A 14,057-nucleotide genomic window follows, 5' to 3' on the forward strand; every position below is an offset into this window, starting at 1 on the left:
ATCGTTTCAGGCGCGTGGTGTCTTTGCTTAGAACCTCTTCAATCTCTTTCCTGACAAGGATCATCACGTTGCCGTCGTACAGGAGCTTGTGCGCTGCCATGACCCTGAAGGTGATACCAGCCTAGATCCAATCATGCTGGAACAGCTGAAGATGAGTAGCCAGACCAAGAATGATCCAAACCGGTGTCCAGACAAGACTCTTCCTTCTCCTGGACCCACACCTCCAACTCAATGAGACTTTCGGACTAAGTATGGCCAAGTTTTAGTCATTTTCTGAGGCAAGACTTAGTCTGAGACTAGTTACTAGGAGTTGTCATAGCGTTAACAAGATAGCAGTAGCAGCTATTTTTAGATTGAGTGTGCTTCGATTCAGAAATAAAATACGTCGGTTACGAATGGAAGAGGCAAAAAGTGTCCTAATGCCATTGACACTGGCTTCAAAAAACTATGAGATAAATTGCAGATCGTCAAAAGTACACATTTTTGTGAGTAAAAACTAAAAAAATCTGAATCTATCGGCTCGCGAGTTGAGAGAGTGAACGAGACTCCGAAATTGAAGAGTTTGCTTCAAAGAACAACCATAAACATTTTTCTTTAATTGATTGGAATTAGAACGTTAAGTGGAGCCACGTTACTCTATAGGCATTGTAACTGACTTCAATCTCCGTGCTACATCGAGTCTCAATGAAACTTCCACTAGCCTAAATACAGTGCACTCTCCCGATAACGACATGGCTCGGGACCAGAGGTGCATGTCGTTATCGGGAACATGTCGTTATTCGGAAATTTCAAGATGGCGGAAAAAGGGGTGTGGTTAGACCCTTAGAATGTACATTAAAGTACCAACCATAGTGGGTGATCAGTGATCGGACTTTCCAAACATGTAAAATACACGAAGTGTGTGTTTGTGTGTGTGTGTGTGTGTGTAGTTTTGTTGTTTGTTTTTGTTGTTGTTTTTTGTATGTCATTTTCCCTCTGTTGTTTATCCGGGCTTGGGAACTAATATTTAATAATACAACTGAACACATGGCCACATTAAAAATGTTTTTTTGTTGTTTGTTTTTGTTTGTTTGTTTGTTTTTTTTTGGTATTCTTTTTGTTTGTTTGTTTGTTTTTTTTTGTTTTTTATTGTTTTTTTTTAACTAACTGTCGGATTTCGATTTAGAGAAGAAATCCATAATCCCGGTCTGTCGCTTGTTGCTGTAAATCATAGGGCCGACTTTATCTTCCATCTGATGCAACAAGTCGAAAATAGATGCACCATCCTCATTGGTCGATAACAAAGTGATCTCATTGGCTATGAGGTGCCTCTGGTAGGACATTTCATTGGCCGATAACAAAGTGATCTCATTGGCTATGGCTATGAGGTGCCTCTGGCTCAGAGAATGAAATGAAACTTACCGGAAACAACATTTTAGCTATTTTTATTTTTGTATCTAGCAAAATCACAGCCGATTATTGCTAACTCAATGTCGTTATCCGGAGAGTGGTCTAAAAAGTATGTCATTATCTAGGGAGTTTTATTACTAATAACATATAGTTAAAAAATCGGGACAGGGGGCCAATGTCGTTATCGGGAGAATGTCGTTATTCGGAGAGGTCGTTATCGGGAGAGTGCACTGTATAGAAATTGACAGTGTCGAAGATGGACATCATTGCAGTCAATTAACAGTCGACAGTCAATGTCATACAAAGAACGAAATATTATTTATACCGCGCATGTGTTGCTAATTTCTTCTTTGTAAATATTGTGCGTTGTAAGTATAAAGGCGGGTTATCTTACCTGCCGTTCTGTACTAGTACTAGAGAGCTTGATGTTACCCGCACAAAATAGCCGAATTTGTCACCGTCCTTACAACGCTTACTTCTAGGTAAGAGACTAGTTAGTCCGAGACTAGAAATTAGAAAGCGTTCATATAATTCGATGTTTTTTATTCACTTGTTTCGCTTGTGCTTAAGACTAGCTAGTCATTTACTAGACTAGTAAATAACTAAATCTAGTCCTCGTTCATGAAAACGGGCCCGTGTCCCTTTACTATGGGAATCCCGCACTTCACAGTGCAGAACAGATTAACAGATATAAAATGTCGACATATCAAGAGAAATCAAGTTCATGCGAAGTTTGTTAAGACTGGGCAAAGCCAATCGGGATCGTATGGGGCCTCTGGAGCTGAAGTAGATATTGCAGACTGGAAATAAGTTGGTGGTGGCTTGTTTCGATGTCATGAGAATCCTCTCTTAAATTTGTCACATGCTTGGGTGATGACGTCAAGTAGGGTAACGCCTTCGGTCTTGAGGCATTATTATATTGGAAAGGTATACATGGTCGTGTGCAATAATGTGGTAGTGTTAGTGGCATGCTGCTGCTGTTGAAGAGGTGATGATGTGTAGTAGTAGTAGTGGTTGTATTGATAATGTTACGGGCCATTTAGACGCAGAGGCTTAGCACGGAGATATGCCGTTGGCGGCAAGAGCAAAGCGTGGGGGGGGGGGGGGGGGGGGGGGGGCATTAACATATAAAATATATGTACGCGTAGACTAATTTGAGGTCGCTGATTACGAATCTGCAATTACTTTTTTTTTTGATTTAGTCGCATTAAAAAACATTTTTATGTTAAGGAATGTCTCCCAAGTGAGCCACAAATACCGAAAGTTTCAATCATCCGACCTCGACGATAGCAGGTGAAAGGGATTTGTCCGCAAGAAATCAAGCAGTGCTTGATTACCCGGATCTGTATCTGTATGGTTGGCGTTGAAGAAACCAATGGTCTGGTTGTATTTCAGCGGCGTCCTCACTGGGTGCGGGCCCGTGTCAGTCGGGCCTTGAAATCGTTTAGGTGTGGTGCCATGATGACCGGTTCATCCAGCCCATTCCACTCCGAGATAGTTCTAATGAAGAAAGAATTTCTGTAGTTTTGGGTTCTTGTCTGTGGGATTTTGAAGCAGTTCGAATTGTTTGTGGCGTATCTCTCAATGGGATCGGCCCGAAGCGACACAGGGCTTGCACATGATCGGCCCGTTGAGCATGCGATTTGCCCGTTAAGGGCCTGTAGCCACGTGTAAATGGCCCATTGGGCTCTGGGATGTGGCTTACACTTACAGCCTCAGTCACACGCCGATACTGATAATCCGTTTTAAAATACATTTCATCTTCGAGATTGAACTCTCTCTCTCTCTCTCTCTCTCTCTCTCTCTCTCTCTCTCTCTCTCTCTCTCTTTCTCTCTCTCTCTCTTTCTCTCTCCAACCGATCAAATGATCTGGCATTCAATCATGAATTCATCACTATAGTTTTTAAAAAAAGTCCTTCAGAGTCCATAGGCCCATGGAGCCGGAGTTTATTCGGGATTCTGTAGCTGGACCGGACAATAGCAATTACTTGCTATCATTTGGTTAGGACGCCAGTCTATCGCAAAGTACTTTCCGCCATATCTAACCACCCAACTTCTCAATCGCTGCTCAATCTCGACTACACCCGGGATCGATCACGGTCCCATTGCGTGTGAAGCGTCTGCTCCACCAACTGAGCTATCGGGGCCCACAAATCATCACGATGCGGACTTAATTGATGAAATCATTGATCATGAAAGGTTAAAAAAAAAAAAAAAAAAAAAACCAAAAAAAAAACAAAAACAAAAACAAAAAAAAAACAAAAAAAAACAACAAAAAACAAAAAACAAAAAAAAAAAAAAAAAAAAAAAACCCAAAAAAAAACAAACAAACATACAGAGAACATTTTGATCTTCTTGGTCTCTCAGTAGCAGCTCTCCTGTGCTAGAAAATTCAAATAGACCACTTCCTGTAACTTCCAATGTTGGAAAACAAATCCTGTGACACTGACTACGAACTCTAGGATCTTGGCATGAAAACAGACAAGAAATTAAACATTTTCAGGAATCACTCGATAATCTTATACACTTTCGTGATGCTTTTATAATGTCACAGAGCTAGTTTACCTCCAGAAGCTAATTTTCTCTGCATAAGTTGGGACGTAACTTGCCAAAAATGTCACAACAATCCGGCACAGGCTCGGGGGCAACGCCCACTGACTGGGAGTTCGACAAGTTTGATGATGGATCTGTCAGTGCGTAACTTTATTTTAAAAAATGATACTACGTATTATATAATAAAAACTGTTTATTTAATTAAAATATTTTATTGGGATATAAGACCAGAAGTGAGCCCGCGCTTTTGACATTTACAATTTACAGTAGTTTGGCTCTAAGTATTTTTTTTCGTTATGTCAAAACAAAACAAAACAAAACTAAAACTCAAAAACAAACACAAAAACAAAACAAAACACCTGTTTCAAAACTTGTTTAATGAAATGATCTAAGTCTAAGTCATCTGGTTGGAAAGAGAACACGAGTGACACATTATAGGTGAAGGAAAGAGAGAGAGAGAGAGAGAGAGAGAGAGAGAGAGAGAGAGAGAGAGAGAGAGAGAGAGAGAGAGAGAGAGAGAGAGAGAGAGAGAGAGAGAGTCATACTCAACACTGCCACTCGGCAAATTCATCTTTCATAATCGGTTAATTCTTTTTATTTAAATTCGTAAAGTCAAAATGTTATAATTTTCCCTAAAGAAATTGTCGGAGAACTCCAACTAAAGAAGTATGGCAACTTTCTTGAGGAGTACGCCACTCAACTGAAAGAAATAGAGGATGCTTTGGATGACAGCATTGGAGATGCTTGGGACATGACCCTTGACCCTATTGCCATGCAGGTATTATTTTTATTTTTTGCCAGTATTTGGCTATTGGCCAATGTTGGGTGAAACATTTTGCCACTGAAGTTTTGAGTTGGTGCAATACCAATTTTTGATAATTTTTTCTCTTTGATTTTCTGTTTCATACACAGTTTTCAGATTTTTATTTGACACCAGTGCCAGCTTGTATTTTTTTTTGGATGGAAAGTACTTTCCGATTCACGAGCCTATCCAAAGTGTTAGATTAATTCAAGCAATATTTCTAAAATCTAGCTATAACAAAACAAATCACCACACTTCAAGCCTTTTACATTAAGATTAATGAAAGATTGATCTCTCCTCATTTGTCACCTGTTGCCTTCATCAAATCTGGTATCATGTCAAGGTGAATAACCTAAAAATTGATTCTTATATATAAATTATGAAATTTTATATGAATGAATTAATATACCTGATTGAGAGGAATTAACTCACTCAATCCTAACACCGACTCTTTCTGGTTCAGCGTTACAGTTTTTGCTTGACATCTGGATTATTCCACTCTTTCATCCCGTCAGGATGAATGAAGTCAATTTTGTATTTATTTATATTTTGTATAACATTTTTTTTCAGATTCGTCCATATGAGCAAACATCGCTGTTGAAACTGATCCGCACAGACAACAAGATTCTGAACAAGGTCATCACGGTGCTGGCAGCTCTCTGTAGTGAAATGAATGCCTTGAAATACGAGGCAGACACAAAGTTTTATAATGCATTGCTGTTATATGGTGAAGGAGGTAGGAGATTCAAAATATGCTCTGATTTCGAAACAGGTTGATTTCTTCTGTTTCTTCATCTTGTTTTGCTAATTCTTCACGACCACTTCCTCCTTCTTCATCTCTGCCTCCCTATCCTTTTTCGCCTTCCAATATTATATAATTTTTTTTTTTTAATTCAGAAACGAAAAACTATCTTCTGTTTGACATGCTCAGTGTTTGTATGGTCTGTAATGTCTATAAAATTGTCTCAAAACGGTATTATGTTAGGGTGGATCAGGTTCCAAATATCGATATAAGATAATATTGACCAGAATTCTGAGATTTTAGTTTTTGTCACTTTAAGAAATCATGTCTATCCTCTTTTATAAGATTTTAAAAAATCAATCCAAATTTAAGATTTTTGACCTCAAAATACATTTTAAAAAATCAAAATTACTCCGACATAATACCATTTTCAGTAGTTCACATAAGAGTATAACATTTTCATTGTCAGGTTCAGTGAAATCCGTATTAAGTCAACACTCTTGAAGTCAACTTGTTTTGGTACTAAATTTTCTGTTCTTAACTAGTGTGTTTCAATGAAAATGGATAAAGCCAAACTTTCCTCAAGTCAACCAATCTTTCTGGTCCGGCAGTGTTGGCTTTATCAGGATTTCCCTGTAAATGATTTAAGTTATTTGCTTATCATAGCTCTTTATAATTCTTTTTTTACCCCCCCCCCCCCAAAAAACAAAAAAACAAAAACAAACCCCAACCCCCCCCCCCCCCCCAAAAAAAAAAAAAAAAAAGAACCCAAGAGAAACAGTATAATGTTACTTAAAGACATAAATGCATTGTTATCTTATTTTATATATGTTAGTTTTTTTTTTTTACTATACTTCAAAATGCACAAACTGTTAAATCATTCTACTCATTTCAGTATGCAGCAACATTAAGTTAAATAATAATGGATGCCTTAACTTTGAGAGCCTTCATTTTAATACCATCATTATATTTGACATTTTTATGGTATATATATTATATTATTTTAAATTATGTTTGACTTTATTACTGTTTTCAATGCCTTGAATTGTCATAGAGCCAGAGGAAGGTCTTGAAGAAGGAGAGACTCAAATTCAAATAGGACGAATGTTTCCACTACTTCAGGTGAGGCTGAAAAACTCTGCTTTATGGAACTATTATTATTATTATTATTATTATTATTATTATTATTATTATTATTATTATTATTATTATTATTATTATTATTATTATTATTATTTTTATTTTTATTATCATTATTTATCATCATAAAACATCATCATCATCATCATCATCATCATTATTATTATTGATTTGTTGTTTTTTGATGAGTGTCAGTAAAGCTGTAGATTTAATTTTCTCTCATTTTTCTCTCTTATCATTTTTGTTTTTTGTTTAGGAGCTTTCCTGCTTTGTCTCAAGGTCCTATGAAGTTGTGAAGCTCGTTGTGAAACAGCTGTCATGTTTGTTCACCAATAGGTTAGTGTTATCGATTTGTGTATTTTTAAAATTTATCAAGTAATTGAAGTTGGCATCACTCAGCTCTTTGTTATTGTTTTTAGAGGGCCAGTTGAGGGATTAGTTCTCAATAAATGCTCTCAATTAGATTTTAAAGATTAAAGATTACACATTGTTTTTTTGTTTGTTCTGTTTGATTGATCTGGTGGGCAGAATTGATGAGTATTTTGCCTAAACACATATCGTTAGCTTATACAGTCCACTCCGGATAATCGCAACTCGGTTAATTGCAACTTTCGGTTAATCGCAACATTTCCCAAGAAACAGAATTAATTTTATATAAAAGTCACTGGTTAATTGCAACAAACTTCGGTTAATCGCAACAACTTTTCGCCCTCAAAAGTTGTAAATTCAAGAAATCAATCTTAACAAAATATCATGATTAAATTTCATCATGGAAGAAATCATGATAAGTTAAAAAAATCGAGTGTGAACGGGATTTAATGCTACAGTATTGTGTCACCGCTTTATTAGGGAGACAAAAGAGGGGCTTTGCAGTATGGGTTTGTGATGTAATCTGTGGCCATTAGATAGGAGGCGAGGGAGCTGGGCATAGTCTTTACAACAGGTAGACAATGACAGTTGTAAAGAGAGACTGAGCGATATCCTTTGTTTTTGGATTGAGAATTGTGCATTGTGATCAATGAGTTTGGTGAGCTCTATTGTCTCTCATCATGGCTGAACTATTTGACTCTTACAAATGTTAAGAACAAAAGAGTGAAAGTGAATCCAATCTGAATAAGACGTCGACTTGCATCAAAGCTGCTTTTGCTTGACAAATCTATACAGGGCTGTTATGTGTTTTTTAAAATTCAATCATATTGCCCAGTCTGTGGTGGACTAAGAACAATGTTCACAACAACTGGTTTGTGTTTACCACTAATATGTAAAATGTTGCAATAGTAGACTGGACTCTCAGCTTCGGTTAATTGCAACTTCGGTTAATCGCAACATTTTCGCTGATCCCAAGGTGTTGTGATTATCTGGAGTGAACTGTACCTGGTAAATCTCAGTCTTTTCTCGAGATAAACCCTGAAGAAAAATTTGCCCTGTGGAATATATATATATATTTTTTTTAGAAATGTCTGGTTTATTACATTTTTATTCTTAATTCAAAAAGAAAATAGATTCTATGAATAATTTTGTTTGTTTATTTCCTCAGACCAGGCCCTAAAATGATTGACATTACAGACGTCCATTTTCAAGTGAGTTTTTCATTATTTGTGACCCATCATGTCAGTCTGGTGTTATGTCAGAGTGAAAAAAACTTGAGCATTTTTTACGCAATATCCATTGCATGCTTTAAGCTGCTTTACAAGGGTCTCCTCCAACAGCAACACTTAACATGGATGACTAGATAGGACATCTGTAATTTCTTTTCTTTTTTTTTATGGAGACAACACTGTTAACAGCCAGGTACTCATATTACGCTTGAGTACGATGTGAGAATGTGAGCAAAAAAGACGTTTCCAAGGACTCAATTTTACACTGCTCAAAGCGAGATTTAAACCAATGACCTACAGTTACAAAGGCTAGTGTCATACCACAAGACTGAAAAGTCACACAACCAGATGAAGGAGATAATTTCTGACTTATGACCTCAAATGGTTAAAAAGATGCTGGAAATTGAATTTATGAAAAAAAAAAGATACTTTTTTCACTTTTTAAGAAATTGTGTCCATTCCCCCCAATACATCACTTAACTCCAGTGTGGACGATTAGTATCTGGCTACACTCAGTGGCTGGTATTAAAACAGTATTAGTACCAAAAGGATGCCTAACAGGTGATGGGTACTGTATGAAATGGAGAAATGGTTCCATATTTGAGCATAATTAATTTGATGAAGTGCGCTGTATAAATGCTGAAATAAATTTTTCAAAAATTTTATCCAAGTCCCACATTTTGCTTTAAGTTCAATATTCAACATTTAGATTAGCATGGCATTTTATTATATCGTTTTGAGGTGATGGGTCATATAGCATAATGGTATTCCCTGTATTTGTGATTTCCTCGAGTATTGTTACTGTCCAAATGCAAAGACTACTGACTCTAAATTTTTTGAAAAAATGATAACACTGTGAACATGTTGAACCTCCAGTCATAGATTTGTAGGTGAGAAATCTCAGAAGATTCTGAGACAATAATTTGGTAACGCTAACTTAAAACTGAATCGACAATAATGAACCAAAGGTATACATTCTTATTTGATGTTTGATTTTCTCAAAAGTTGGTCTTAGTCAGTTGCTGGAGAATACTAAGCTGCAAGAATAGGCTGTAAGCCTATGGTACAAAAGTATGGTATAAAAAGAGTGATGGCGTTGTTTCCCTCCATGTCGGGCTAAGATGTGAGGTCATCAGAAAGAGTATAACAGCTGATAAAAAAAAAGAAAATATAACAAAATACTTAGCATGTAACGTTTCAAGCTCAAAACACCTCTTCAGCCATCAGTGAAAACAATTAAAATGTAATACTGTGTGTAAAATTCAGATAGATGGGAGATAAAAGGTCTCTGAATAACCAGTCTGAATAAAAAATGCTGTTTCACTGTTTTGTTTTCATGGTGCTTATGTATAACTAAATTGCATTTTAATCCCATGTCACCTTTAAATCTAAAAAAAAAAAGAGTGAAAGACAACCATAGAAGATATTTAAAGAATTCATATTAATCATTCCTCAGATTGTCTTTGAACATCTAGGAGATCTTCTAACTGTTCTTATCACATTAGATCAAATCATAGAAAGTCACCCAACACTCAAAGAGCATTGGACTTTGTATAAAAGGTAAAAAGAGTTTTTTTAAACTTGTATTATGTGGTCCAAAAGGATATAAGCGGATTGAGAATTGAGAAGAAAGACCACAATAAATTGTGTCGTCAGTGGATCAGCCGTGTGGTGTCTCCTCTTGTCACAAAAGCCTAGCGATGTCAGGCATTGTCAATGACCGGATGGGTGACAGTGGTCCTTCAGAGTTGGTACTCATCTTACACATGAGTATGGTGAAAGGTTGTGAGTAAAGAGTCTTCTCCAAAGACTCAACCTCATGTTTCGTGTTGCCCACAGCAGGACAGGAACTAGGACCAACCAGGTCAGAAGCCAAGTGTCATACCATAAAACCACTTTCATCCTTCATTGTAGGAAATTTCAATTCCATTAAAGAAGTAGAATTCACCTATTAGGCATTACAGTGGAACCTCTCTTTTAACGTGGAAATTACCATTGATCCAAAATTGTCCTGATTGGCCTGGTTTCCCGATTTGCCAGGAAGTTGAAGATTTTATGTGTCCCACAAATGTCACTATAGAAACTTCTGTCAAGGTCAAGCTAATTTCTCTCTAGGTTTCAGTCTATGGATTGGACTGTGTAGACTTCAAAAGAGTTGTTTTACGAACAATGGTCTGGTTCATTCTTTTTCTTTTCTTTAGAATTGCCATTTACTTTGGGTTTTTGTTTTGTTTGTTTGTTTCTTTCTTTGGTGGCTTGGGCAAGGGGTTTGCCTGTGTGGCGTTTAAAAATTGTTTTATTTTTAAAGTGCTAAAGTAAGTCAGCTTTTTTTTTCTTTTTTTTTTTGGGTCTTGTTGTGTGACATATGCATCACAATAATCTATTAATTTTATTATATTTTTTTGTTGTAGAACATGTGCAATAAATACAGCTAATACACTATTCATCCGATTAAGCCAATGGGCCAATGAAAACCACAGTGTTGTAATGTTTGTGTATTTGTGAGTTTTTGAGCTTGTAGACACTTGATTTTATCTGATAATTGTGAAGGCAAGCTCAGACTTGAGTCAGTGCATCACATCATCCCTTTTGAATTTGACTGCAAATGTATGAGATCCTTTTAATACCTCGAAGATGAAAGGTGATATCACAGACCACAAAATAATTTCTCTTTAGAATACATGTCGAAAGTAATTTCGGTTCCATTTACATTGTTCATGTTGTTCCAGACAGAGAATGGGATCTTGGGACCTTTTCCTTAGATGAGGGGTAAATTATAAAGGAAACATTACATTCTTTGGAATTTCGTCTAAATTCACTGGTTTTCATGATTAGGGAAGTTGTCAGCTAGTCATTCACTTCCCTGTTTAGTTTTAAATTAGTAATAAAACAAAAATAATATTTGTCTTTTTGCAACAACACATTTAGATCCCATGACATAGGTATTCCATGGAGGAATATAGATAACTTATATACGTTATAAGCCTTATTAAAATAAAAGTGTCTTTAAGTGAAATTTCACATTTTTTAATTGTTTCACTCGTCGTCATCTCTCGATCTTTGACTTACCCTTACATAATACCCGAAAGAGACGATTGGTGACATCTATTTTTTTTTCTCAAACTTTTAGGATGGTTAAGTCAGTTCACCATGATCCAGGCAAATTTGGTGTCCCTCAAGACAAAGTAAGACCGTTTGAGAAGCTGATGATGATGATTGAGGGGAGACTTCTTGATGGGATGATATTTCAGGTTAGCTCATCTTGTAATTTATCAGTAAAGTTTCAAATAGTTCTTGTCTAGTAAAATTGAGCAGCAGTCATTTTTTCATTCTTCTTCTTCTTCTTCTTCTTCTTCTTCTTCTTCTTCTTCTTCTTCTTCTTCTTCTTCTTCTTCTTCTTTTCCTGTTCTTCTTCTTCTCCTTCTTCTTCTTCTTCTTCTTCTTCTTCTTCTTCTTCTTCTTCTTCTTCTTCTTCTTCTTCTTCTTCTTCTTCTTCTTCTTCTTCTTCTTCTTCTTCTTCTTCTCTTCTTCTTCTTCTTCTTCTTCTTCTTCTTCTCCTTTTTCTTCTTCTCCCTTCTCCTCCTCCTCTTCCTGCTCCTCCTCCTACTCCTTCCTTGTTGTAGGCCCCATTTGTGCAGTTTCAGTCCACAGATAACATCCATTTTTCGAGAACAGAACATAAATTGCGATCAAAGAACAGTTTAGACACCATGAATCTTTGATAATCCTCATCTGCGACAAAACGTTAGAGGTGGTTTTCATTCTTCAATAACAATAAGAAGAACTCAGATATCTAGGGGAATCCATCGAAATAAAGATCAATCTGGAAGAAAGATAATAAGAATGTTAGGGGCAGGGTGGCTCAGCTTTGTGGTCTTTGCGTCATACCCGGAAGGTACCGAGTTCGATCACCCGCCGCTGCTTTGTGTGGCCTTGATCAAGTCACCTCGCCCTAGGTCTGTTTGCGGCGCTGCACTGCGGCTGACGCCTGGGTTATTCCAGTCTCCCCTTGGAATAGACCCAAGAGAAAATTTTCCCTTATGGGATGAATAAAGGAAATTTATTTAAAAAAATTTTTTTTAATTATGATGATGATGATGGTGACGATGATGATGGCAAAAATAATAAATACAGAATAAATATTCTCTCCATCTTTTTTGTTATAGAATTGTGTGGAGCAGCCTTTTGATGATGACAAGGTGAATGTATCTAAAAATGGCGTGTTTGCTGAGGAATTTGCAATCAACATCAGGGATTGGATGACAGAGCTGGAAAGTAGAATAGGTACCAATAAAATGTATAATATATTATAATGGTAGTTTAAGGTGAACATAATAGAGTTTATGTATTTCCATCCTCTCACATTCGTAATTCTTTATTTTATTTTATCTCTAATTATTTTTGTATATGAGGAAACTTGAAATGTCCACATTAACTGTCCAATGAATTGCACTAAGATTTAATTTCTTGATTGTTTTTTTTTTGGTTAAAAACAAAAGAACAAAAAAAAAAAGACTTTCCTGAGCTTCAAGCAGCCATATTTTGACTTTGTCAGGTTAATATCTGAGAATGACTTTATCAAGAATCTGAACAAAAACTTTAGGACTGGGGATTTAATGGATATATCATTTATTTTGCTTTTTTTTTTTTTCGAGGAATTTGGAGGGTTGTGGTGAAATTACCCAACTCTACTCAATTTTGTTGAGAAATATAGGCTATTAGCTGGTGTGCACTTACCATATTATTTATTTGCCTTTAAAGGTGATTACCAGCCTTTGCCTATGTTAGCATAATCTGTGATCTTTTTGATTTAATCATATTGCCCTACACCATTTATCAGTTGTTTCTAATAAACATGCACTTATTGTGAATGTAGTTTCAAATATTAATACATAAATCTTGTTGTTGATGGATTAAAAAAAAAAAATGATTAAGATACATGAGTCATTATGTAACAATTTTCGGGGAAGTAATCGAGATTTTGAAATCAATGTTTTTTGGATTTGTTTTCCAAATACTAAAATAAAAATCTGGATGCTGTAGTCCAGATTTTTATTCCGGATCTAAAGATTTGACTTTATTCCTAGATAAAATGACAGCCACTGCATAAATAGAAAACCAATCCATAAGAACTTCACTCCCCATCCTTAATGGGCGCTTAGGCGCCTTTCTAACACCCCCTCTGTTTAACACAAGTTGGATCTTATTGGTTGAGTCAGATGGTTCAGGGCGATCGTCGTAAATGGCTGCCCTCTCATGTAGACACATGACGTAACCAATCATCATTTGGTATGAACCAATAAGATCGGTTGTATAATGTAGTAATTATAATGATATCACCGGGTAATGACACCATTGTTGTAAGTTAGAAAAAATGAATGTCAAACTATTTTGGTAAAATAATTTTTAAAAGACATCATTAAATATATTCAAATACTATTTTTAGATTCCGCTGTCAATTTCTATTTAAAAATTTATTTTTTTTACACACAATATCTTGTGGAAATTTTCAAAATTTCAAGAAAGACAGAAAGGAAAATTGAAGATAGAGTTATTTCCCCTTAATATTTGAGTCGCTTGCCTTGATTTACTTTTCCGTCCATTGACTTTATCTCTGATTGAGATTTTTAATTTGGTCCAAGGATGGTTGAATAATAATAATAATATATAATAATAATAAATAATAATAATAATAAATAAATAAATAATAATAATATATAATAATAATAATAATATAATAAATAATAATAATAAATAATAATAATAATAATAATAATAATAATAATAAATAATAATAATAATAATAATAATAATAATAATAATAATAATAATA

General features: G+C 35.5%; 1 protein-coding gene across 1 annotated transcript in view; it reads left to right on the forward strand.

Annotated features, from left to right (window-relative positions):
• Positions 1–3,813: 3,813 nt before the first annotated feature.
• Positions 3,814–14,057, forward strand: part of LOC144975957 (WASH complex subunit 4-like) — a 104,756-nt gene continuing 94,512 nt past the window's right edge. Inside the window, 9 exon segments of the mRNA XM_078920194.1 lie at positions 3,814–4,082; positions 4,581–4,720; positions 5,315–5,480; positions 6,541–6,608; positions 6,883–6,962; positions 8,164–8,206; positions 9,681–9,784; positions 11,355–11,475; positions 12,391–12,508. Of these exon segments, the coding sequence (XP_078776320.1) occupies positions 4,004–4,082; positions 4,581–4,720; positions 5,315–5,480; positions 6,541–6,608; positions 6,883–6,962; positions 8,164–8,206; positions 9,681–9,784; positions 11,355–11,475; positions 12,391–12,508 (919 nt within the window). The 5' untranslated portion in view covers positions 3,814–4,003.

This window comes from Berghia stephanieae, chromosome 6 (genome assembly GCF_034508935.2).
Source record: "Berghia stephanieae isolate SIO BIC M18660-M18661 chromosome 6, UCSD_Bste_1.3, whole genome shotgun sequence".
Lineage (NCBI taxonomy): Eukaryota > Metazoa > Mollusca > Gastropoda > Nudibranchia > Aeolidiidae > Berghia > Berghia stephanieae.